Source organism: Narcine bancroftii, chromosome 12, assembly GCF_036971445.1.
Source record: "Narcine bancroftii isolate sNarBan1 chromosome 12, sNarBan1.hap1, whole genome shotgun sequence".
NCBI lineage: Eukaryota > Metazoa > Chordata > Chondrichthyes > Torpediniformes > Narcinidae > Narcine > Narcine bancroftii.
Genome location: NC_091480.1, coordinates 92,782,585 through 92,810,323, shown reverse-complemented (window position 1 = coordinate 92,810,323; position 27,739 = coordinate 92,782,585). Strand labels below are relative to the sequence as shown.

General features: G+C 39.5%; 1 protein-coding gene across 14 annotated transcripts in view; it reads left to right on the top strand.

The window, feature by feature from the left end:
- Nucleotides 1-27,739, top strand: part of LOC138746534 (tumor necrosis factor receptor superfamily member 16-like) — a 314,868-nt gene that overhangs the window by 216,002 nt on the left and 71,127 nt on the right. For all 14 annotated transcript variants that reach the window (XM_069904795.1, XM_069904796.1, XM_069904788.1 and 11 more), the window contains one exon: nucleotides 11,890-12,031. In XM_069904795.1, the coding sequence (XP_069760896.1) occupies nucleotides 11,890-12,031 (142 nt within the window). The remainder of the gene's footprint in view (nucleotides 1-11,889; nucleotides 12,032-27,739) is intronic.

Here is a 27,739-nt window from a genome sequence, read left to right as displayed (position 1 = left end):
AACACAAGGTGCCTCGAGCCAGCAAATGAAATGAATTACTTTGGAAGGAAGAAGTGCTGGTAGGAAAAGAATATGCTGCTTCTCCTTACCTTCCTTTTTGAATTTTTTAGGAACCAGGGAACTCAGCTTCTTGAGTTGGTCTTGCTGGTCAGCTAAACCAAGGTTAATGTATATTTGGATGCATTCTAACTGGTTTGATGACTTAACTCTTGCTGTTATTCCTGTTGTGCAATGTTATGCTGACTTGCTGGAGAAGGGTATGTCTTGTGGAAAAAAGTACATCCTAAATGTAGGCAAAAGGCTTGGTCTGACAACTTTGATCTGTATGGATAGGTTGGGCTGAAGGGCCTGTTTTTTGTAAAACTACAACTCCATGACTGCCAATTTACGGTCATGTCACACATTTCCACCATCAGAGGGAACAGATTTTCATCAATTCCAGTTCAAATAGATTCAGCTCTCAAAGTCGTATCTATGCATCAAAGTACATCTTTGTAATGTACCTCTGTCAACTTGCATAGTAACCTCTGGGCAACGTCTGGTAATCTGCCCTTCATAATGTGCAGAGGCCAGAATTGGACATAGGGGTTGGAACCAGAGATAAAGACCATCATTCCAATAACCTCTGCAAAGTTGGTGTATGGTGACTAGATTCTGGAGGTTTTTTTGTACACTAAGTCCTCATTATTTTGTGAGAGATGGGTGCATGGACTTCTCATGGATAATAAAAAAATCACTAATATGCTAAGGGAGCTGTAATGCAGCAATGACATGCAAAGATTAACCCGACCATGGATTTTAACAACTTCTATGTAAGTTTCAGTCTGTAAATAAACATATCCATGTTCCTGAGCCCTGATGTTTCTGGCCTGGTTGTTCACGTGGTCCACATACTGTACCCTGACTCTGGCCACACATGGCCCATACTCAGTACCTTTGGTCTTCTTAACACTGCATTTGTTTAATTGTATTTTTGCCAGTGATGTGGGCTGGATTATGTTTAGAATTCCTTTGCAATTTATCATTAGTTTTGCTAAACTGCCATGATGAATTTAGTTTTAGTTTCAAACAGATGATTTTGACAGGAGTGACTAACTTCAAACAAGGCCTTCAGAGGCAATATGAACAGTGCCAAACTCTCTTCAGCTAGGCCAATTTGACCCTCTGCCAACTCAGCAATTACATGTCACAGAAATAGTCAGTTTGATGCTCAAGGATAAATGCAATCAATGCACTGTTATGGGAAAAATACACTGGCTCTTCATTTGCATTTGCTATAATTTCCACTTTACGTTATTCCTGTTGGTATGAATTGTAAATGCTCTCAAGATCTAGGAGCAGAAGTAGGCCCATTGGCCCATTGAGTCTTCTCCACTAATCTAATCATGACTGATCCATCTTCCCACTCAGCCTCACTCCCTGGCTTTCTCCCCATTACCCTTATTGCCCTGACTAATTGAATACCTGTCAACCTCTGCCTCAAATCCTTCCAACTACCTGACTTTCACAACCACCTGTGGCAACGTTCCATAGACTTCTCTCCCTCTGACTAAATAATTTTTTTTCCACATCTCTGCTTTGAATCGGTGCCCTTTTATCCTGAAATGATGCCCTCTTGTTTCTAGAATCCCCTTTGATGGGAAACATCCTTGCCGCATCTACTCTGTCCAAGCCTTTCAGCTTTCAAAATGCCTCTATGAGGTTCCCACGCCCCCCCCCCCCCCCCCCCCACCATCGTTCTGTACTGCAATGAGTACAGTTCAAGAGCCAACAACCATTCCTCATACACTAACCCTTTTGGCTTGGAACTAAACAGAAAAAAAATACAGGATAATGTATAAATGACTGATAGTGAAGGCCAAGGAATGTATCGTGCCCCACATATTGTTAAGTGCAAATATGTTTTGATTTAATTGAGAGGACATGATTATGAAGAAAGGAAATAATTGCAAATATAATAAACTATCATCTTCTCATTCCCATAAGAAAGCTTTAAATTTAAATTTTTAATTAAAAAAAAATTTAGACATACACCATGGTTACTGCCCCTTTTCGCCCACGAGTCTGTGCAGCTCAATTTACACCCAATTAACCTACACTCCTGGTGTTTTTCAAATGGTGGGAGGAAACTGGAGAAACCCACCCTGACACAGGGAGAACATCCAAATTCAAATAGCACAAGATTTGAACCCTGGTCCCGATTGCTGGCGTTAACTGCTATCCCATCATGTCAGCCTCTCAAATATCATTACTAATTGGCTTCAGGGAATTGTAAATTCACTTTAAGTGGTGTGCACCCTTTCACAGACAGTTAGTTGAAGGTGTCTGGTGCATCTGGAGATGTAGAAGGGCAGATTTTCAGTGGCTTCCTGCCTGCAAGGCACAGTTTATTCAAAAGGTGGCCCTCAGGTGCAGGGATTCTTGCACTCTTGTGTTACAGAGGCTGACCATATAGAAGACCAGAGAACATAGGAGCAGAAATAGGCTACTCATCTGATTGAGTCTGAGCTGATTATGAGCTGATCCATTTCCCCACTCAGCCCCACTGCCCGCCCTTCTCCCCATAACCTTTGATGCTCTGGCTAATCAAGAACCTATCAATCTCTGCCTTAAGTTCACCTGTTGTACTTACTGAATGGTTTTTACAGCCAGTAACGCCTATTCCTTGGCTTAGTAGTGGTTGGAGCTGTCAATAGAAAGTTTTTGAATAAACATTATTTGCCACAAGGAATCTGTTTAAAAAATTGATATTTCTTTAAACTTTTAGACTCCACGTCAGAGGCTACCAACAATTCATACACTCCTCGTCCCCATTTCCCAGGACTGTTCTTATTCCTGCCCTCCTGCTGATTCGTACTGATGTTGATACTGTAGTTTACCAATGGACTCAGTCTGATGTATCTATTATGAAAGGTTAAAAATGGCTGGAGTCCAAAGTGCTAACATTTAGCATCAGTAGCACTCAATTCCTTTGGGTACAGGGCCTATCAGGGTTGGTACTGGAAACCAGTACCTGTCTTTACAAATAAGAAAAAGATTAATTAAGATATTATTATGAATAAGATGTTTGTCAGGAGAAGTGTGAAATTCATAAATGAATGTAGTAGATTCAGGCAGGAAGTGTGAGGACAAGAGAAAGAATGATAATGAAGGAATGAGGAAAAAAAGAGATCTGAAGCAAGTTGAGAACTTGAATTAGAAATTGGCCAAGTGGTCAGAGACAGACTTTGGGGAAACAGGCAGGTGGTAGTTTGCTTGAATGTGGCAGGGTTTCCTTCATCCATATTAAACTTCAAGTCAATCATTGAATTTACAGCCAACTTGGACGCAGAGATTGCAAACACTGCGGATGGAAGCACAAAGTAACAAAATGATTGTAATCAATGACTAAATTATCAGGAAGAATTCAGCAAAGGGAAATAAATGTGAGATCATTCAGTTTGAATGTAAAAATTGGACAGTGAAGTGATGAAGGTCCAAACGGTGATCATGAACAGAATTTGAGAGAGGATGAGACACAACATTGAATAGTTTCAGACGAGATCCATGTAATATAATATATGTTAACACATGGCAGAAGAGGCCTGTAGATGTCCTGCTCTACAGTCCACTCCATATGTACCTTATCCCTGAACAGCAATTCATCCTCCTCATATTCTACTCAAGCACTCGCAGATCACCCTTCGATTTCAAGGAGATCCAAAAGGAACTTGGGAATTAAAGTATATCTTTTGAAGGGCCCAGGTCCAAAACATTGGTTATCATTTCCTTCCTATAGATGCTGCACGAGCTGCTGAGTTTCTCCAGCGTGTTTGTGTATTGTACTCGACCTCAGCATTTGCAAAGGTTCTTGTCGAACTCAAGTAAACCTTTGGTAGCATTCTTCAGTTTGATCTTCTGTTGCTTCTATTCCAAGTGAGTGCCCATGTGAAGCAAACTCATATGTCAGGTTGCCAGATACCTGAACATTGCTGAAACATAGTCAAACATGAAAGCAAAAGTTATAGCTGGAGATGCCTGGAAACACATGGATGAGCTGCAGATTTAGGCAGAAATCCAACATTGATTTGAATGTGAACTATTGTACATTTTGTGGAAAAGTATAAGAATGGGTTTCCATTATTTCAATGAGATTCAAAGGGGACTAGAATTTTCAAAAACATTCTCCTTTATGGTTCAATGTGATGGTTTAAATCCCATTGGCAGATTAGTCATCGCTCCACAGACTAAATGTTGGTGCAGTACTGAGGAGTGTTGCATTGTCAGAAGCACTCCCCTGTGAAAGGCATGTTCATTTAGTCCTGTAATTGTCTGTTCAGCCTTTCCTTTAACATGAAGTATCTGCTGTATGTGGTCCAGGTCTCATCGTAGATGACAGCCACCAGTGCTGCCTGCCTGAAGAAGTTCTCCTCCTCTCTTTGAAGGGAGTTTGGCTGTCTGCTTTATGCTCGTACCTTGACGAAGGGTTACTTCCCATAGATGCTGTGTGACCTGTTGAGTTCCTTCAGCAATTTTGTTTATTTCACCGCAATCACAGTGACTGCAGACTTTCCTGTTTAACTCCGTGACTCTTTTGCCAAGTCTGGCATTCAATCCTTTATATAATTGTACTGTTTCCTTATTTTCTCCATTCTTATGTTTTAATCTAGGAGGACATTTGCTTTTGTGTATCCTCCAATGGATTTCATTTCTCTGGCATTAGCAGAGTTAGGGACATTTGTTACTCTGCTTTAGTGGCAATAGCCCAGCCGGCCCTCCAAAGTTCAGGCTAACTTCTTGATTAGAATGGAATCAAAATTTATTGTCATGAACATGTCACAAAATTTGTTGTTTTGCGGCAGCATCACGGTGCAAACCACATTTCAAATAAATAGTGCAATGAAAAGAAAAAGACAAAATAAGATCAGGAATCTGATGGCAGAGGGGAAGAAGTTGTCTTCAGGCTCCTGTGTCTTCCTCCTGATGGTAGCAAAGTGAAGAGGGTGTGGGCTAGGTGCTGAGGGTCCTTAAGGTTAGATTCTACATTCTTAAGGCACCACCTCTTGTAGAAGTCCTCAATGGAGTGAAGACTGGTGCCCGTGATGTCACAGGCCGAGTTAATAACCCACTGGAATTTTTCCCTGTCCACACCTGACAGGGATACAGCCAGTCAGCGTGCTGTACACGGTACACCTGTAGGTTTTTAAGAGTCTGTGGTGTCATACTGAATCTCCTCAAACTCCTCACATCGCCATTGGCAAACCTTCTTTGTGATGACATAAAAATGGAGGCTCCAGGACATATCCTTAGAGATGTCAACATCCATGAATTTGAAGTTCTTGACCCTTTCCACTGTTGACCCCTCAATGAGGGGTTTGTATTCTAATTTCCTCCTGTTCACAATCATCTCCTTGGTTTTGCTAATGTTGAGTACAAGGATGTTGTTGTGACACCACTCAACAAGCTGATCAATCTCCCTCCTACACGATTCCTCATTGCCGTCTATGATTCTGCCGATAACCATGGTGTCATCGGCAAATTTGCAGATACCATTTGAGTTGTACGTATCCACACAGTCATGGGTGTGGAGTGAGTAGAGCAGTGGGCTAATCACATATCCCTGAGGTACACCTGTGTTGATCGTCAGTGGGGAGGAACCTAATCAACCTAATTGCAGTCAGTCCACTTTTCAGTGGAACTAAATGAATCTCAATGAAAATCCAGGGACACATCATTGGTGCAAATTACAATATTTTGAGACAATGCCAACAGTTGTGACCCAACTCACAGGGACGGTGGATGGACAGATACAAAGCTGACAATCCTCTATGTGCACACTTGCAACAATCTCTCATTGTAGACACTCTTCATATGGTCTGGTCTGGAAATTAATTAATCTCTGGTTGATTTATATTGTGATTGTGGTCAACACAAGTGGGTATCCAGTTTCTGGTAAACAAATTAATCTAACATTGGACAGTAAACAATGCAGAATACATTGCACATATGACTAAGAGAATATATACACATATATAATATATACACTTTTGTTTCTGGTGCCCGAAAGCTATTGGAGTATCTGTTTTAGAACCACGATAGACAAGAGGGAACCTGCATTGACAACCTATTTTATAACAAGTTCATTTTCTTTTCCTTGGAGCTCCCTGAAAGCTGTCATTTTGATAGCATGTAATACAATGTCTCGTCATTTATCTTTTGGGTGGCACGGTTGGTGCAGCGGTTAGAGCAATGCCTTTGCAGCACCAGTGATCGGGAGTGAGTTTCGAATTCCCCGTTGTCTGTGAGGAATTTGCACGTTCTCCCCAGGGGCTCCGGTTTCCCCCCACGCCAGGGATAAGGTACATGTGGAGTGAGGGTGGACTGTCGAACGTACCGGGAATGTAGGTTAATTGGGTGTAAATTGGGCAGCGTGGACTTTTTGTGGGCCAAAATGGCTTGTTACCATGCTCTATGTCTAAATTTAATTTAAAATTTTAAATGTTCTTTTCTTTTTAATGTATTTTTATTGAGTTTAATTAATAAGCATAAATACTGAATTGACAATCACATAATCATTCATTTGTATACAAGTAAACACGCACAAAAAATGCCAGTGAAAAGAAGTAGATAAAAGCTACATCAATAATTGCATAAAATACCTCAAAAGCATTTAATTGAAATATCTTCTTTGGCTTGGCTTCGCCGACGAATATTTATGGAGGGGGTAAATGTCCACGTCAGCTGCAGGCTCGTTTGTGACTGACAAGTCCGATGCGGGACAGGCAGACACGGTTGCAGCGGTTGCAGGGGAAAATTGGTGGGTTGGGGTTGGGTGTTGGGTTTTTCCTCCTTTGTCTTTTGTCAGTGAGGTGGGCTCTGCGGTCTTCTTCAAAGGAGGTTGCTGCCCGCCGAACTGTGAGGCGCCAAGATGCACGGTTTGAGGCGAGATCAGCCCACTGGCGGTGGTCAATGGGGCAGGCACCAAGAGATTTCTTTAGGCAGTCCTTGTACCTCTTCTTTGGTGCACCTCTGTCACGATGGCCAATGGAGAGCTCGCCATAGAACACGATCTTGGGAAGGCGATGGTCCTCCATTCTGGAGATGTGACCTACCCAGCGCAGTTGGATCTTCAGCAGCGTGGATTCGATGCTGTCGGCCTCTGCCATCTCAAGTACTTCGATGTTAGGGATGAAGTCACTCCAATGAATGTTGAGGATGGAGTGGAGACAATGCTGGTGGAAACCTTGTATAAAATAAAATTAAAAACTAAAACTAAATGTAATCTATCACCTCCCTCTAATCAAGGTCACCTTATAAATTATTTAAAAAAAAAAATCAATAATGTGGAACCACTGGTGACTCCAGGAGATCAGGCAATAATTCTTCCAATTACAAAATAATTCAAAGACAATTTCATTAATTTAAACTTTCTATCTTTAATATTTTATCTAATTTTCTCTAAATTTTAATAGGAGATTACATCATGTAACCACTGTGAATGAGTAGGGGATGAATCATCTTTCCATTTCAATAAAATTGATCATCTTGCTATCAAAGTGGTAAAAGCAAAATCTTTTTCCTGAGACACCTATATGAGTTTATTTGAATCACAAGAAAAACCAAACAAAGCAATTAACGGGCAAGGCTCCAAATTAATCTTAAGAGTCATTGGTAATGTTTAAAGATTGTCTTTCAGAATCTCTCTAAATTTGGGCACTCCTAAACATATAGATCAGTGAAGCTTCAAAGATGTAACATTTCTCACATAATGGATCAAAATCTGCATGAAAATAAGATCGTTTATGTTTGGACATATGAGTTCTGTGTACCACCTTAAATTGTAATAAGCAGGAATCAATAATCCAGCTGAGAGTTGAGAACCAATCTTTATCTGAAAATGGTAAGTTCAAATCTCATTCCCGATCACTCTTGATCCCAGCCATGAGAACTGAATTTAAATCCAATAAATTATTATAAATACATGATGTTAATCCACCATGAAAATAAAATTTTAAATTAAAAAGCAGTTTAAGAATATTACCATTGGAAAATCCTAAAGCTTAGACTGAACAAAATGTCTAATTTGTAAATATCTAAAAAAGTGTCTATTGGAAAGATTAAATTTAGCTGATAATTGCTCAAAAAAGGCAAAATAATCTCAAATAAAAAGATCGTTAAAACTTTGAATTCCTATTCTCTGCCATTGCTTGAAATCTGCATCCAACAAAGACTGTTGAAAAAGATGGTTATCTTTAAAAGGACTAGCCAGTGAAAAACTATTCATGCCATAAATTTAAATAAATTAAAAAAATTTAAGTCTATAAACATAAAAATTCCTTATTCAAAAACATATAGTCAATTACCATTATTAATTACAAAATGCAAATAATTCTTTAACTCTATGACATGTTTTTGACATATTTGACTCCAAAATACTTTAATTGTTTATTTCCAGTTGCAATCTCTCTTGCTTATCTGCTCAACTGTATCTCTTTCGGAATCATCCCCAGACATAGCATTACTCGACACTTGCAAAGGAATGGAGGCGACATGATGCAGAAAACTATCACTGCAGTATGTGACAGCCCCAGGATGTGATTGTTACAAGTCGGGGGCCTAAGAGAGACAAATGTGCTGTTATTCAGACATAGTTCATAATTATTGACTTTCCTGTCAATATCCTTTTAAGGATGAAATATTTTATAATTTAAATTTTTGCTGCATTGCTATTTTCTGCTTTGATTATCATAGTCTATACCATCTTGAGGCATAGGGAGGAATAGGGAGGAAGAGAGTTTTTTCTCATGTCCCTAGTCAACCATGTTTGGTACATTCTATGTGACCGCTACATCGGTGAAATCAAATGGCTTAAAAGGTTGAGCATTCTTTTTTCCCCGCTGTTACTGTTTGATCTGTTGAGTTCCTCCAGCAGATTTTGTTTATTAATGTATAATCTTGCATGGCTTTGTAAATAATAATCTCAATGATTATAAATTTTTTCAACAGGCGATAAGGTGCAAAGAAAGATTTATGAACTGCTTATACCAACATGTTAGAGTGCAGATTACTCTGGCTGTTCTCCATTTACCTCTTTCTTTCAAATGCAATTACAACTAATGTCTCCCATCTTATGGGTTTGTTGCAGCCAACTCCACCGGCTCTTTCGTGCAGGTTTCTGAGACAAACTGCTTCTGATTGAATACTAATCGCCAGAAACCAGCAGTTACTTTGGGCTATTGGGAATTCACTGAGGGCAATGGAGAACGCAAACAGATTTTCTTTTCCCTGGATGCGTCCTTCAAATGTAGCAAAAAAAGAACACCAGTTAAAATATTTCATTCAAAATCTGAAATAAAAATAAAATCAGAAAATGCAAAAATATTTGCAGAGTCAGGCAGCGGTGGGGGAGGATGTGGGGTGAAGTTAAACAGGCAGAGACTGCAGATGCTTGGGTTGCTGGAGAAATGTGCTGGAGAAATTCATATTCTCCAGCATTTTTGTGCATTGCCCGAGATGAAATGGAGTTAATGTTTTAACCCAATGGCTATTAATTAGAACTAGGAATTATAACTAGAAATTATAAAATGGATCAAAGTAGTAGTGGGTTGAGCAGTGAGAGGAAAGCTCTTTGCTGGTCTTCAGCTCTGATGAAACGCCACTGAAGTGAAACTAACTCTGTTTCTAGAAATGCTGTCTGACTTTCTAAGATTTTTGTTATTCCAGTGACACATTTTGAAAGTGGGGAATGTATAATTTAACAGAAACATTAATGCAAATGTAACTTGAAAGATTTATTAGTTATCTATTTATCAATTCCTTCTAAATTGACCTAAAATCTTAAAGTGTTTCTCATCCAATGAAGCATTTTCTGTAGGGCTACCATAGTTGTGGTGTATTGCATGTCTGGGATATCATTTTGTATTGGGTGAAATAAGATAATTGCCCAGGACAAAAGCCTCTGTTCCACACTGTTGTATCATGAACATTCATCTGAAGAGGCAGAAAGGATCTTCCTGTTGCACGGATTTTGACCTGAAACATCAACAATTCCTCTGCGCCCCCCCACCCCCAGCACTGTTGGTGCTTGAATCTCTGTATTCTTCCAACAGATTGTTTATTGCTCCAAATTCCAGCACTCGTGGTCTCTTGTGTCATCATGCAGAGAGGAGAGAGGGTTTTGTCCTCTCATTCCACAATGCAGTTCCTTCCCCCCTTTTTTGATTGAAATGTGGTACGGACATTTCAGTGAACGACAAAGTACAAGTGGCAAGAATAATGTCTGGATGTGCAGGTGGTATAATGGTAACAATACTTTTTTTTAATTGTTGCTTATTGCATTGAGAAGTATGTGAATGAGAATCTGAAATGTTTTGGAGAAATTCTATTTAGTCAGAATTTTTGGAGGATCTCAGCAATGCTGGCAAGACCAGCAATTTGTGCTGACCGGCTGCATCACCGTCTGGTATAGAGACACTAAAACCCCCAAGCAGAGATAGTGGATGCAAGCCTCCCCACCATCGAGAACATCTACAGGGAACACTGCTGACAGCGGGCAGAATCCAGCACACACTCTTGTTCTGGTTGCTGGATTCAGGAAAGAGGTCTAGGTGCCACAAGACTCACATCATCAGGTTCAGGAACAGCTGCTCCCCCTCCTCAAACATAAACTCAATCGGGGGCTCATTTAAGGACTCGTACTTTTGCATTTTTGTGAGCACTGATGTGTGAAGAATTCAGACACAAAGCCCACAGAGTGTTCAACAGGCTTTAATCAGAAACTGGTACACACCAGGTCTCTGGACCTTCCTGGCTCCATGTGTTTGACAGACTAACAAAGGGGCTGGCACGACTCTTTATATGAGCCAGTGATTGACAGCAAGCAGGTGGGGCCAGCCTCCCAGGTTGCCTACCTGTGCAGGTATAGTGGTTGTCCCCTGCAGTAGGCCGGTAGGAGTGCAACTAGTGTAGTGGTTGTATCACCACAAGTTTGTAGTTTTTCTCTCTATAATCCACAGTCAGGTTGTTTACATTTCTTTATTTGTTTACATGTGTACATTGTGTACAGATTTTTTTGCACTCCCAATAAATGGTAATTCTGCCTTGCCCACAGGAAAAAGAATCTCAGGGATGTCATGAAAATCTGAATTTATTGTCCATTTGTAAATGTCTTTGAGAAGGTGATGGTGAGTTACCATCTTGAACTAGGTCAGTGCTTCTGATGAAGGTACTGTTGGGTGTGGAGTTCCACAATTTGAATCCAGTGACACTGAAGGAATGGCGCTCCACTTCCAAGTCAGGTGCACAACTTGAACAGGAACCTTCAGGTGGTCTTCCCACCTTGCTGACTGTGTTCTTGGTGCTGGAGTTTGTGGATTTGGGAAGTGCTGTCACAAAGATTCAACCAAGTGGTTGCTGTCAGAGTAGTCGCGAAAAGTGAGTAGAATCTTTAGCAAATATAAACTAAAATACAATGGTTTTAGTATCTTTTGTAGAAGTAATTATGATAAATATTAAAAAAATGAGATGAAGTTAACAAATGTGATCAAGCTTATTATTGGTCACTGTGCATTTACGTAGCACTGCATTTACCTCCTTGCTCTACAATATTGCACTCTGGCAGCATTCAATATTTTCTGTCAGGTTGGTTGACCTGACGAGAGCAGAAACTAGCTGAAAGATTCCCACAGCCTCTTTATGGAGATCACTGCATGTGACACTGTCCCTACATGGTTCTAACATGACTGGTTGTCAAATACACCAAATGGGATCGTTCACAGGGAGCTGTGGTGTTTGGAAGGAAACTCATTAATGGGAGAATATTGTTACTGTGCCATCGATTACAAATGTTACATACTGATTCTTTAAAATGTGTGCCGAATAATATGTGTATCATTTGATTTTGCTTTCAAGGGATCTGTGCACAAAGCTGAGGAATATTGTGAAAGTCAGCAATATACCACTGACGGGAAATGCTGTTCTGTATGTCCTCCTGGGGAAGGTGTGGTGGAACCATGTGGTGAGGAAGACACTGTCTGTGAGACATGCTTGGACAGTAAGTATGCTTTGCACTGTGGTAACATGATCATTCGTGTTTATTGACTGACCCATGTAGTGGACTGTGCAGATGTAACAAAAAAAAATTGCATCACGTTTGTCACAATGTCAGAAGATGTGATTATTGGTGATGCTGAACTTAAAATGATTGCACTGTAATTCTTGGGAAGTGATCATTCAGAAAGGCACTGTTGGACACTGGGGCAAGATATTAGGATGTTACCCCGTTTCTCCAGGTTTTTGCTCTGCAGGTGATACTGACAGTGGATGCTGGTGGGAGGGAAGTTGGTTGGCATAGGTGGATGGAGTAGGTATTAGTGAGCCCTCTGCCCATTGTCCATTCACAAGATCACAAGATATAGTAGAAGTAGGCCCATGGGCCCATCGAGTCTGCACTGCCATTCTAATCATGAGCTGCGTCATTTAGAATTTGGAACCGGGTCCTTTGTACTTTACCCCCACTAAATATCTGAATCTTAAAGCAACAGCAGGCAAAAGACATCAGATAAATAAAAGAAATGAGAATTGTGCATCAGGCAGGTTTTGCCTGCTTAATATTATTTTGGAGAAATTAAAAATAATAAAATAGTAAGAATTTTTCAGAATTTAGGGCATTTATGAATGTATGTTTATTTGTTTTTGTCTTTATATGTATGTGTATGTATATGTAAATATGTATCTTCTTCATTTAATTCCATACATCTGATAACCATAAAGAATCAAGGAAGATGCTTCAAGTGGTCTGGGTAGCTTGCTTTACCCTCAATTATCCTGTCATTGGTACAAGTGATTGCTTGACAAGTGATTGATGTCTAAAGCAATGATCAGTATCCGTGCCTTTTGCAAAGTTGTTGAATTATCTGCGCAATCCAACTTTGCAAAGGTCACATTGATGAAAAGTGCAGCCTCACTGAGTCTTCGTGTTACACACTAGCTTTGCTTCCATTTAGGATGGCTGTCTTGAATTTGAGATCTGGAAATGAACAAACCATATTATCAGACTGGGATTGTCAGCAGCTGCTTTTGCTTCAGTACCACCAATTCCAAAATGACAAAATACTTTGGGCCATATCAGTACCTTGATGTGCATTTCAGGACTGCTGCTGGTCAGATGTATGTCCAGCTGGACTGAATAACCTTCCATGTTATTAAGAAAGTACAAAAATGACTTGTCGAATTATTTACTAATTTGGGGGTCGCAAGGATACAGCAGGGAGTACTGCTGCCTTACCACTTAAACAATCTGGTTTGGATGCTCCAGTTTTTTCTCACATTTCCAGGATGTCGTGGTTGGTGAGTTAATTGACTGCTGTCAGTGGCCCCTTTTGTAGCTGTGTAATTGGAAGATGAAAGAGGAGATAATGGGCATCTGTGAAACAGGGAAACAAATGGGATTGAAGGGATTCCTCTGAGAGCCAGCACAGACTTGATGGGCTGAACAACCTCAGATTGTAAGCACACTTCTGCAAATTTGAGCTAGAACTTGCATTTGGCCCCATTTGCCTTCTGACTGGATTGGTTTGCATTGTGAATCCAGTTCGTTTAAATGGGGTCACTGATATTGACTGAAAATATATGTGCAAGTGGTTTATTTTGTTTTCATTTTGAACACGTTTAATTAATTTTTGTCACATAAATATTTCTGATAACCAGAAATATGTTAGACAAAATTTGCATAGGCCTTTGATAGCATATGTTGGCTTGTTACTGCAGCGTGGTTTGAACCACAGGTTTCAGGAGCTGGTTATGGCCTTGGAATAGCATGCTGTGGGTGAGATCAGTGGTTCTCAACCTTTTTCTTTCCACTCACATCCCACTTTAAGTAATCCCTATGCCATCGGTCCTCTATGATTAGTAAGGGATTGCTTAAAGTGGGATGTGAGTGGGAAGGGAAGTTTGAGAACCACCTCTCTCGACCCAATTGTGACTGAAATATTTTGCTTGAGAAAAATTGTCATTGGCCCATTTCCTTTGGAGTTATGAAACCGTGCACATAATGAGTCAATGAGGGACGATTAAAATAGTGGTTTTAAAACTTTTTCTTTCCACCGTAAGCAATCCCTTATTATTAGAGCACGATAGCATAGGGATTACTTAAAATGGTATGTGAGTGGAAAGAAAAAAGTTGAGAACCACTGGGTTAGATAAATTATTATCAGGCCAAATAAATGGGAATCAATAAAAAGCTGCATTAATGAAAGCAATCTTCCTATTTTCCTTCCCTCCCCTCAAACACTAACCATCTTGGACCCTTGAATCTCTCTTGAGGTCCATGCAAAATCATTGTCCATCCAGGAATCTCTCCCCAACTTCTCATCTCCCACTCCCCCCACCCCCCTTCTTCTCTCCACCTCTATTCCTGTTCACTACTCACTCCCGTGAATTCAAGCAAGCAGGCCTGGTTCTTCAACATCAATTTTCTTCTTATTTCTTCTTGCAATCTTCACTCTCCACAATAGTGGGAGGTTGCAAAGGTGAGACTTCTGGGTGGAAGGCCAATGCTACTCCCTCACAAATATTCAGAGTTTATTTGATAGGGAGCCTTATGGTAAATTGAGTAGTATCTGTTCAATGTGTATCTTTACATGTTGAATCTCTGAACCAATTTGTCTTCAATATAATCCAACTTTTTTTTTACAATATGTGCAGTTTGTAGTCAGGCAGAAAATGTTGCAAATGTTCAACAGGACATCAGCACTGTTGGAGAGAGAAAACATTAATAGTTCAGCGTTTATTGTTTTTATTTCTGATTTTCAACAGTTTCTTTTATTTTTAAGTCAACAATTGGAGTCACTTTGAAATATCTACCTGCTCGTTTCTATCCACTGCACTCGTTCTATTCTCAAAGATCTCCAGTAAATTTGCCATGTATGATTGGAATCCATGATGTGCCTGCTTGATGGGACAATTTCTTCTTGCCATTTCTTCCTAAGAATGGAAACTTTATGTATTTTTCTGATGGCAAGCACAAAGCTAACTGGTCTACAGTGACTTGATTGTTGTCAATCTCCTTCTTATAAACATTGGGTGACTTCAAATCTGCAGGGACCAGCCTGGAGGCCAGAGAATTTCGGTAAATTATCTGCTGTAACCTGCCATTTCTTTCAGTATTAGGGTTGTCAATGTTTTTGTGTCTGTGGCAATTTAAAATTTTTTTTTTTATTTTTCACTCTATGAACCATACTGACCAAAATACACACAAACATTTCCCTCTTGAATATACGCAGTGTGATTTTCTCCCCTTTTTCCCCCCCTCCCTTCCCTCCCTCCTTCACCCCCCTCCCCACCCACTCAACGTTCAACCTATATGATACATTAAACCCATTAAACAATGTCATCACACAATAAAAATAAACAAGAAATTTGTGTCTTCTACTTTTACACACTGGGTCAGTTCATTTCATCTTCTTCTCCTTCTATCATTTTAGGTGGTGGAGGTCCGTGGTAGGACTTCTCTGTTGTGTTCCATGTACGGTTCCCAAATTTGTTCAAATACTGTGATGTTATTTCTTAAATTATATGTTATTTTTTCCCAATGGAATACATTTATTCATTTCTATGTACCATTGCTGTATTCTCAGGCTATCTTCTAACTTCCAGGTTGACATAATACATTTTTTTGCTACAGCTAAGGCTATCATAATAAATCTTTTTTGTGCTCCATCCAAATCGAGTTGAAGTTCTTTACTTCTTATATTACTTAGAAGAAAGATCTCTGGATTTTTTGGTATGTTGCTTTTTGTGATTTTATTTAATACCTGGTTTAGATCTTCCCAAAACTTTTCCACTTTCTCACATGCCCAAATTGCATGTACTGTTGTCCCCGTTTCCTTCTTACAGCGAAAACATCTGTCTGATACTGTTGGGTCCCATTTATTTAACTTTTGGGGTGTGATATATAGCCTGTGTAACCAATTATATTGTATCATGAGTAATCTTGTGTTTATTGTATTTCTCATAGTTCTGGAGCATAGCTTTTCCCATGTTTCATTCTTTATCTTTATGTTTAGATTTTGTTCCCATTTTTGTTTGGGTTTACAGCTTGTTTCCTCATTCTCTTTCTCTTGCAGTTTGATATACATGTTTGTTATAAATCTTTTAATTATCATTGTGTCTGCAATCACATATTCAAAATTGCTTCCTTCTGGTAACCTCAGTCTGCTTCCCAATTTGTCCTTCAAGTAGGTTTTCAGTTGGTGGTATGCAAACATTGTACCGTGAATTATACCATATTTGTCCTTCATTTGTTCAAAAGATAATAATTTATTTCCCAAAAAACAATTTTCTTTTCTTTTGACCGCTTTTCTCTCCAATTCTCTAAAGGAAAGGTTATCTATTGTGAAAGGGATTAGTTGATTTTGCGTCAATATTAATTTTGGTAGTTGATAATTTGTTTTATTCCTTTCTACGTGAATCTTCTTCCAAATGTTGAGCAGATGGTGCAGTACTGGTGAATTCCTATGTTGCACCAGCTTTTCATCCCACTTATATAGTATATATTCAGGTACCTTCTCCCCTATTTTATCTAGCTCTTATCTGATTCAATCTGGTTTTTCTCTTGTTTGCTAAAAATCTGATAAGTATCTTAATTGTGCTGCTCTATAATAATTCTTAAAGTTTGGTAGTTGTAAGCCCCCTTGTTTGTACCATTCTGTTAATTTATCTAGTGATATCCTCGGTTTCCCCCCTTTCCATAAGAATTTCCTTATTATTTTCTTTAGCTCCTTGAAGAATTTATCTGTTAGGTGAATTGGTAATGATTGAAATAGGTATTGTATCCTTGGGAAGATATTCATTTTAATGCAATTTACCCTTCCTATCAGTGTTAGTGGTAAGTCTTTCCAATGTTTTAAGTCATCTTGTAATTTCTTCGTTAATGGCTGATAATTTAGTTTGTATAGATGGCCTAGATTATTATCTAGTTGTATACCTAGGTATCAAATTGCTTGTGTTTGCCATCTAAATGGTGATTCTTTCTTAAACTTTGTGAAATCCGCCTTATTCATTGGCATTGCTTCACTTTTATTTGCGTTGATCTTGTACCCGATACTTCTCCATATTCCTTCAATTTCTTATGTAATTCTTTTATTGATATTTCTGGTTCTGTTAAGTATACTATGACATCATCTGCAAATAGACTGATTTTATATTCCTTCTCTTTTATTTTTATCCCTCTTATTTTATTTTCTGTTCTTATCAGTTCTGCCAGTGGTTCTATAGCTAACGCAAACGGTGAGGGAGATAGTGGACATCCCTGCCTAGTTGATCTGCTTAATTTAAATTGGCTTGATATATATCCATTTACTGTCACCTTCGCCAATGGTCCCTTATATAATGCTTTAATTCAATTAATATATTTCTCTGGTAGGTTGAACCTCTGTAGTACTTTGAATAAATAATTCCATTCTACTCTGTCAAAGGCTTTCTCTGTGTCTAAGGCAACTGCCACTGTTGGCATTTTGATTCCTTGTACTGTATGGATTAAGTTAATGAACTTATAGATATTGTCCGTTGTTCATCTTTTCTTAATAAATCCAGTTTGATCTAGTTTTACTATTTTTGGTACACAGTCGGCCAATCTGTTTGCTAATAGTTTAGCTATTATCTTATAATCTGTGTTAAGTAGAGATATTGGTCTATACGATGCTGGTGTTAGTGGATCTTTCCCCGTCTTCGGTATTACTGTAATTATTGTTGTTTTGCATGAATCTGGCATGTTTTGTGTTTATTCATTCTGGTTCATTACTTCCAGGAGAGGAGGAATTAATAAGTCTTTAAATGTTTTATGGAATTTTATTGGGAGTCCATCCTCTCCCAGCGTTTTATTGTTCGGTAGTTTTTTTAAATATATCCTGTATTTCCTCTATTTCGAATGATTTTATTAATTTATTTTGCTCCTCTTCTTGCAATTTCAGAAGTACAATTTTAGCTAGAAGCTCATCTATTTTTTCTTCTTTCCCTTCGTTCTCAGTTCGATATAGTTGCTCGTAGAATTCCTTGAAGTTTTCATTGATCTCCATTGGGTTATATGTAATTTGTTTATCCTTTTTCCTTGATGCCAATACCGTTCTTTTAGTTTGTTCTGTCTTAAGCTGCCACACTAGAATTTTGTGCGTTTTTTCTCCAAGTTCATAATATTTATGTTTTGTCTTCATTATGTTCTTCTCCACCTTGTATGTTTGTAGTGTTTCATATTTTATTTTTTTATCCGCCAATTCTCTTCTTTTTGTTGTATCTTCCCTTATTGCTAATTCTTTTTCTGTACTTGCTATTTCCCTTTCCAGCTGTTCTATTTCCCGATTGTAGTCCTTTTTCATCTTAGTTACATAACTTATTATCTGCCCCCTGATGAAGGCTTTCATTGCATCCCATAGTATAAATTTATCTTTCACTGATTCCGTATTTATTTCAAAGTACATTTTAATTTGCCGCTCAATGAATTCTCTAAAATCCTGTCTTTTAAGTAACATGGAGTTTAATCTCCATCTATATGTTCTCGGTGGAATGTCATCCAGCTCTATTGCAAATAACAGGGGTGAGTGATCCGATAACAATCTAGCTTTATATTCAGTTTTCCTAACTTTCCCTTGGATGTGGGCTGACAACAGGAATAGGTCTAACCTTGAGTACGCTTTATGTCTACCCAAATAATATGAGTATTCCTTCTCCTTTGGGTGTTGTCTCCTCCATATATCCAAAAGTTGCATTTCCTGCATCGATTTAACCAGAAATTTGGTTACTTTGTTCTTTCTGCTAGTCTTTTTTCCAGTTATTGTTGGTGATCTTGAGCTGAATTCCCCAATAGGCAATATAACTGGAAATCTGTCTGAAGAGAATAAGAATGTAAGAAAAGTCAAGGCTTTAGAACTCGTCAATGATCATACGTTGGTTCCCTAACAGTCTCACTGCAACATTGACCTTATTTTATAACCTTCATAATATCTTTGCTTCTTTAGTAATGCTCATAATTCAAAGCATTGATTAGTTTCTGAGTAAAGTTCTTCCTGAAATGTTTTATCAATAATTTAAATAGATGAGCTTCCCACTTAATAATTTCCTTTCAGGAGTGTGGAAGCTTGAGATTTACACATTGCTTCTTACAACTTGTACACAATTGTCTGTTCCACTTTTTACTCAAACTTTTTTTTAATGGTTATAAAGAGGAAGTGGATTAAGGGGGTCAGTGTGGACTCTACAGGCATTTCAAAGAGCTAATGTAAGTTTGTGCTGATGTGTTTGTGTGTGGTTGAAAGTTTTTGAATAAAGAGACACCTCCGTTGACCAGACCCACGAGCTAGTCGTAGGATTTCAAAGCCTGGGAGCATCTGCTCAGAAATCATGTATGATAAAGTTGGATACAATCATTTTGGTCAGGCAGCATCTGTAAAAAGGGAAATAGTTAATGCTCTTCCATTATAACATCACAAGTGGGGATGTTCCATGATTTGTTCACAATTCCATGGAAACCAAAGCAGCCTTTATATGCATGCACCAAGATCTGGGCAACTTTCAGGCATGGCTGATGAGTGGCAAGTAACATTCATGCCACGAGTGCCATAGTTAGCTTGCAATGAGTGAACTGTCCCTTGACACTCTAAATCCTTTGCTCTATCTACAAGGCTGAAGGAGTGTGATTGGATACTCTCCATTTCCCTGGAAATGCAAGAAGTTCCACATTGACCAGGGTAAAGTAACCTGACTGTCTGGTTCCCCATCCACGATGCTAAACAGGCATTCTCTCCACCACTGGTGCCGTGGCCACAGTATGTCCCATCAACAATGTGGACTGATATTGCTTACACAAGCTACGCTGAAAGGAGTAAAAATACAATGCTGGAGAAACTCAGCAGCATAAACAGTGTTTAATTTATCTGCGACTCCAACTGAATATCAGAAATCCTCTCTTGAACAGATGAACATTTTTGTATAAATTTTAAAATTTAGACATGCAGCGCCGTAACAGGCCTTTTCAGCCCACGAGCCCATGCCGCCCAAACATACATCCCTGGTACGTTTGAAAGGGTAAGAGGAAACTGAAGCCCACAGAGAAAACCTACACAGACGCAGGGAGAATGTACAAACTCATTACAGGCAGCGCCAAATTTGAACATTTCCAAAATACTTAGAGCAATAAATCAGGAAGAAGGTGCTTGATAACATCCAGCAAATAACCAATCCACTTCATTTGTCTCACTGCTACCTTTGGGAAGAAGGTACAGAAACCTAAGGTCCGCGACCTCGAAATTCAGGAACAGATTTTTTTCCCCAACAGTTGGAAGACTCTTGATCCTCCCTGTGTCCCTCGAACCATAACACAACTCGAGGACCATCAAAGATTTGTCTGCACTAAGGAAACTGCCCAACTGAACTGTATCTTTCTGTACATTCTTTTTATATTTATTCTCTTTTTTTTCGTCTCTCATGGTGCTTTGTGATAATCGAATTAATACTAATTGTGTAATTACTGTGTTTTATTGCAACAAGCAAGAGTTTGATTGTATCTGTGCGTTGTACATGACAATAACTCCCATTGTCGTCATGGTGCAAACGAAGAAGCTGTAAAGAAATTAAAGAAATTATTACACGTGAGTTGAATCCTATACCACACAGAAACACTCTTTCATATTGACTCTCCTTGCATTAAAACCTTTTAACAATAATTGTAAATGTTGTCTATATTATTAAATATATTATTCATAGGAAGCAGGTTAAATTGCTCATAAACTATTGTCTCCAAGGAGCTCTAGATAATGGAAATGCTGATTAGAAAATAATCTACAGGAAGTTTATAGATAGGATTTTGCAAGCAATATTATCCTATTGCAAATCAAACAACGGCGGATGCTGGATACCTGGTCTCCACCTTCCCAGAAAAAATACTGTAAATGCTCCTTGTATTTGGCAGCCTCTGGAGAGGGAGAGCGAGGGAGAGGGAGGGGGGGGGGAAGGAGAGAGTAGGGGGGAGGGGGAGAGGGAAAGCGTGGGAGAGGAGAGAAGGAGAGGGTGAGAAAAGGAGCGAGAGGGATAGAGGGTGAGAAAGGGGAGGGGGAGGGAGAAAGGGCATGAGGGAAGGAGAGGAGAGAGAGGAGATAGGAGGGAGGGGAGAGAGGGAGAGAGAGGGGGGATGGGGGATGGGGAGGGGGAGAGTTAACATATCAAGTGGATGTTCTTTATCTAGATGAAAGGTTATCAACCTGAATCTCAATACTACTTCAGCTTTTGTTCAACTAGAGCTGAATCTTAGGCCTAGCACCAGACTACTTGGTATAGCCACTAAGATTTCAAGTCATATTTTCCTGTGCAGTCTTCTTGGACAAGGGAGCAGCATTAATATTTCCCACCAGGGTGCTTGTCATATCTCTTTATTCCTGCAATTTCAATGTAATATTTTCTTGATTTCCTTTGAATTTATTTCCTAACCCAGTGAAAAAAAAATAGTACAGATTGAACTTCTTTAATCCGGCAACGTGGGGACCCGGCCGTTGCAGGACCATGGAAAATACCGGAAAATAGAACATGCACAAAAATAGCTGTCAAAGGTGTGGTAGGTGCCTCGGTCAGATCCATTTTCTGAGCTTAAAAAGATCAAATATATCACAGATCAAATCACGGTTAGTGCAATGCCTTTATTGCGCCAGTGATTGGGACCGAGGTTTGAATCCCACACTGTCTGTACCAGTAACGGGTGCCGGTCCACGGGATTGCTGGACCACAAGAGTGCCTGATTAGAGAGGTTCAACCTGTATTAGTTTCGCAACTGAGAATCACTGGCTAAAAGAAGTGGAGTATTCTTGTTTGATGTCATACATCCCAAAATGACAAGGCCAATTTCTTTCTTTCTGTTATCAGGTTCATGAGTAGACCTCTCATCTGTATGATAATGCCTTGCCCTTTTCTCTTTAACACTACACCCTGCTCATTTGCCTTTTTGTGACACTATAATCTGCACTTTTATTTTAGGGTGATTGTTTTAATTCTTCCTCTACCTGTTGACTTGCCCATATGTATCGCGCTACACATGATCAAATTCAAAAAAAGTAATATAAAGATGTTCTGCATATTCTAATAGCTGCCGAATCAACTGCATTGACTTGAACATTGACTCCATTAGGTTACATTATTGCATTATTTCTTTAATGTATAAATGATCCTGTTGGACTAATCACGGAAGGTCAGTCATAGAGCCCAGAAACAAGACCTTGGGCTCACTCCATCCACACCGACTATCAGCACCCTTCCACGTCCCATTCTCCCCTTTCAAGCCCATGAGTTTGCCTGTGGATGACATCATCTTTTCCTCTTTATTGTTTAATTACAGGGAAATAATGACACTCATCCATGATTTCGACCCGTGAGGTTCACGATGATGAACTCATATATCGGAATCAGAATTAATTGTCACGAACATGTCACGAAATTCACTGCTTTACAGCAACATCACAGGGCAAACATTTATATAAACCAGCTTCCACAATAAATAAAAATAGTGCAAGATAAAGTCAAAGTGAGGCAGTGTCTGTGGTTCATTCAGGAATCTGGTGGCAAAGGGAAAGAAGTTGTCCTTGTGCTGCTGGGTGCTCGGCTTTAGGCTCCTGTAGCTTTTTCTCGATGGTAGCAGAGTGAAGAGGGTTTTGACAAGGTGCTTGCTGCACATGAGGCTACTTAGCAAGATAAGAGCCCATGATATAACAGGAAACCTATTAGCGTGGATAGAGCATTGACTGATTGGCAGGAAGTAGAGAGTTGGAATAGAGGGATCATATTCTGGTTGGCTGCCAGTTGCTAGTGGCGTTACACAGGGATTCTTTTTATGTTGTCTAATAATGATTTGGATTATGGAATGAATGGGTTTATGGGTGCAGAAGGACTTGGACAGAATGGGAGAAAGGGCAGAGAATTGGCAAAATAAATATCATGTTGGAAAGTGTACAGCAGTGGTTCTCAACATTTTTCTTTCCACTCGCATATCACTTTAAGTAATCTCTATGCCATCAGTGCTCTGATTAGTAAGGAATCGCTTAAGGTGGTGTGTGAGTGAGGGAAGGTTGAGAATCATTGTTTTAGACCCAATTGTTACTGAAATATTTTGCTTGAGAAAAATTGTCATCGGCCCATTTGCTTTGGAGTTAAGAAACCATGCACATAACGAGTCAACGAGTGACGATTAAAACAGTGGTTTTAAAATTTTTTCTTTCCACCCACACACCACCTTAAGCAATCCCTTACTAATCTCAGAGCACCTCTGACATAGTGATTACTTAAAGTGGTATGTGAGTGGAAAGAAAATCACTGGTGCACAGTCATGCACTTTGGTAGAAAATAAAGAAGCAGACTATTTTTTTATATAGGGAGAAAAATTAAAATATCTAGATGCGAAGGTACCTGGGAGTCCTCATGAAGGTAAACTGGCAGGTTGGGTCGGTGGTGAAGAAGATAATGGCAATGCTGGCATTCATTTCAAGAGGAATAGAATATAAGAGCAGGAATGTGATGTTAAGGCTTTGTAAGGCAGTAGTGAGACCTCACCGAGTATTATGAGCAGTTTTGGGCTCCTCATTTAAGAAAGGATATGCTATAACATTGGAGAGGATTCGGAGGAGGTTCACAAGGATGATTCTGGGGATGAAAGGGTTATCACATGAGGACTGTTCAACGACTCTTGTCCTATACTCCTTGGAATTTAGGAGAATGAGGGGGATGTCATTTAAATAATTCAAATATAGAAAGGGATGGACAGAGTAGATGGAGAAAGATTATTTCCCATGGTGGGAGAGTCAAAGACGAGAGGGCATAACTTCAGGATTGCAGGGTGTCTGGTTAGGACAGGGATACAGAGGAATTTCTTCAGCCAGAGGTTGGTAAATCTGTGGAATTTGTTGCCACAGGCCATATCGTTGGGTGTATTTAAAGCAGAGACAAGGATACGAGGAGAAGGTCAGGCTATGTGGTTGAGTGGAAAAATGGATCAGCTCATGATTAAATGGTGGGACAGACTCGATGGGCCGAATAGCCCATTTCTGCTCCTGAGTCTTTTGGTCTTACTGCTCATAAGACTTCTTCCTACAGGCTTCATCACTCTTATTTCTAAAAAGGAACAACGACAAAAGTAAATAGTGTCACTTCTCATGTTTCTATCGGGTAGTTGATGAAGATAAGAAATAGAACATGGTCCCTCAGGAGTCTTGATACAGATATTGTGGTAAGAAGGCCAACAGCCATTTATTATGGCTAAATACTTGCATTCCCCAAGGAAGCTGTGCATCTAATTCAACAGAAGTGCCATGAGGTGATTTTTTTTTTCCAATCTGGCTAAAATGCCATTCCTCAGAGGTGGAATCCTTTGGTCTGTGTTCAAAGGCAGTCATTTAATTTGTGGATTTTTATTCTGAGTGCATCAGGAACTGGTTGACTTGGATAACACCAGGTTAGTGCAACATCTTATTCTGTGTTGTTTACACCAGTCATTCTCAACATTTTTTTGGCTATAGCACCCCTAGGGCTCTGGTCAAACTTTATGCCCCCCCCCCCCCACCCTTCCCTGATGTTCCATGAGGTGAAAAGCAAACAAGGCTTTTATTTAAATTTACGGCGGCCCTGGGAGGGGGAAGCCTAGCGACTCCCGGTGAGAATGGCTGAGTTTATACTAGTTAGCTCTGACCAATTAACCAGACACTTGTTTATACTTGGATCTGATTTGACCTTCCATCACAAACGTGTTTGTCAATTTACGCTTCCATCATAGGCTGAATGACATCTGTCAACGGGACCCGCTGGTACATGAGATTTAAGAGCAGTTAGTTCCAAGGAGAATTCCTGCACATTAATCATGATATAGTCAGTGGCTTCTCTTTCATCCCATTATTTCTTCCTGAGGTATTGATCCAGCTAAGTGGTTTCCATCACTTTTGAATATCTGAAGTTGCAATACAGGTGGATATTTGGTAAATCCTGGATTTATATAGCTGATCAGATAGGCTGTGAAGTACAAAGCTAAGCTGACAGTGTGAATTCAATAGGGCGTTCCTTCTAAAATTAGAAGCTTCTTTCTCAGGATCAGGGTCCATCTTTTTGGAATGAGGCAAGGAAAATTTCCTATGCAGAGGGGTGGGGGGTAGAGTTTGAAATCTTTGGAATTCATCTCAATTGCTTTATGCTTGGATCTGATTTGACCTTCCATTACGAACGTGTTTGTCAATTTACGCTTCCATCATAGGCTGAATGACATCTGTAAACGGGACTCGATGGTACATGAGATTTAAGAGCAGTTAAATCGACAGAATTCAGGGGAAATGGCCCTGGATTATAAGTGATCCTATTGCATTCAGTCCATGCTGAAATTCAAGCATCGACTGCCCTCGTTTCTACTGCTCCTATATTTTTATGTATAGAGGTTCCAATATTTCAGTGGTTAGAGCACTGGCCTTGTAAACCAGAGGTCACAAGTTTGTTTCTCACTGGGGCCTCATTTTTGTGAGGGGCGCTGGACAAAGTGGCGACTCACCGTCTTCCCTAAAGAATTTAATCTATGTCACATTTAAATGTAGTGTTACGTGACTGTAGCACGATCAATGACCACTCACAGACTCAAGGTAGGGGCCAAAGGCTTTATTGATCTAAAGATCCGAGCATGCCCCAGCATTCTGCTGGCTGAAGGGCAGGTATGCGGGAGGAGAGTAGGGCTCTCGGACTTTATTAGGGGTCTTTGGGGGGGGAGGGGCTACCAGTTTGGCAGGCTAGGGGAACGTGCCCACAATACCATGTTCCACCACAGTGACAATAGTGGAACTTTTACCAAGTGGGAAATTATACTTGCAATGAGCAAGGACCATTTTATACCAGTTGGTCCTCGTGAATCACAAGAGTGAAAAATCCCCCTTTTTAAGTTTCGAATGTTCTTTCAACAGCACGTCGAGGTTTTGGTTTGGTTTTTGATTTCCATCAGTCTGTTAGGCTTCCAAAGTGGTCTCTTCTGCTATTGCATCAAATTTACTGATTTGTCTTTTACTTTATTTCATTAAAGATGCTCTGTGCAACAGTTTTAATATCTTCACATTCCTTTTATGGTTCAGAAGATTCATAACTCTGGTGTTGGCCACTGATCAGTATTTAATCCGTCTTTCCTTTACAGTATTTTTGTGATCAGGATCAGTTCATTTTCTAATGGAAATTGATTAGTAGGCTTGGTGAACTTCCAATGCTATGCCCCCAGGTTCTGTAATTAGGTTATCTTGCATAATATATAGAATCATTGAACAGCATGATGCTGGAAAATGCTCAATAAAAGCCAGAAACACTCTTCAGGTCAGGGTGCAGGTGAACAACTTGTGGGGGAGTGGAAATATTCTCTTCAGTTTCAAACACCCGACAAGAAAAGTGCTTCATTGGAAAACTTAAAGATAATGTTAAATCCATGGAAGATGCTTAAACATTTGACGGAAATAGCAATAGGGCTGAAATTTGTTTTAGAACTCATCAAAGAATGCGGGCACAGGACAATATTTTTTCCTTTTGTGTAGTTCACTGAAAGGCGAGATGTATCTCGTAAACTGGCAAGAAATATAAAAATGGATTATAAAGACTTCTCTAGGTACAAAAATAACCACAGAATACTTTAAAATACTCTGTTGGTTAGTCAACGTCCAAGGAGAAAGAAAAAGATTTCAGATCTGGAAAAGCCAAAAAGCAAGCATGTCTTAAGTTGATATGGAGGAGTGGCAGAAAAATCAAAGAAATATCTATGATAGGGTAGAGTCCAAAATGGATGGAACAATGTAAATCATTACAGCATCTCAGGAAGACGGTAGTGAAGATTTCTTAATTGCAGCTGATCTGTCATGAGGGAAAAAAAGATAAATAAAATCAGATAGAAGAGGATATTAACACCAATTCAGGGTATGTGAAACAATGTTGCTGGAAAACTGAGATCAAAGAGAACACTGGAAAATACCAAACAGGTCAGGCAGAATCTGTGGAAAGGGAAACATTAACTTAATTCACAGGCTGATGACCTTTCTTCAGATCTGTTCAGTTCTGACACAGTCCTGGCCATCGGAAGTGGAATGTTGAGGCTGTGAGCTGTAACAGGCCCCATGAAAAGATAAGATTCATTTCCATACCTTTACATTGAGCTTCATGGGCCTGGAGTATAAAACCAGCAATTAAGAGGGAAGGTAGGCGTGGTACAGTAGCTGGAAATTCATTGACTGGAAATTTGCGCACAGTGTGCATCTGCTTTCTCAAGCAGAATATATATTTTATATGCTATTATTTTTATTCATTCTTTTACTCTCTCCACCAATTTCACTTAGACGCAATTTAATGGGAAAACAATCAATTGGAACTGAAACGGTGGTCCAGCTTCTCAACTATTTATTCTCTGTCAATTTTATAGGGCACAAATCATTAATTTCCCAATGAGACACTTTTCTAAAATGACCTTCTAATCTTCTTGAAGACCCCTCTCCTCTGCAAGGAGCAACATGGAGCCCTGACCATTTCAGTGAATCAAGTATACACCAATAGCACCAGGTAGTTGGTAATATGAGGGTATGCCAGCCTTTGGCTTCTTAACTAACCAATGGCACTTAGTGACTAATGGGAGAAGTTGCATCGAGCCTGTTCAAAGTATGTACATGAGAGAATGCTATTTCTAATGAATCTATGCTGCACGCGAAACTTTCATGCTCTATTGAAAAACTTGCAGTTA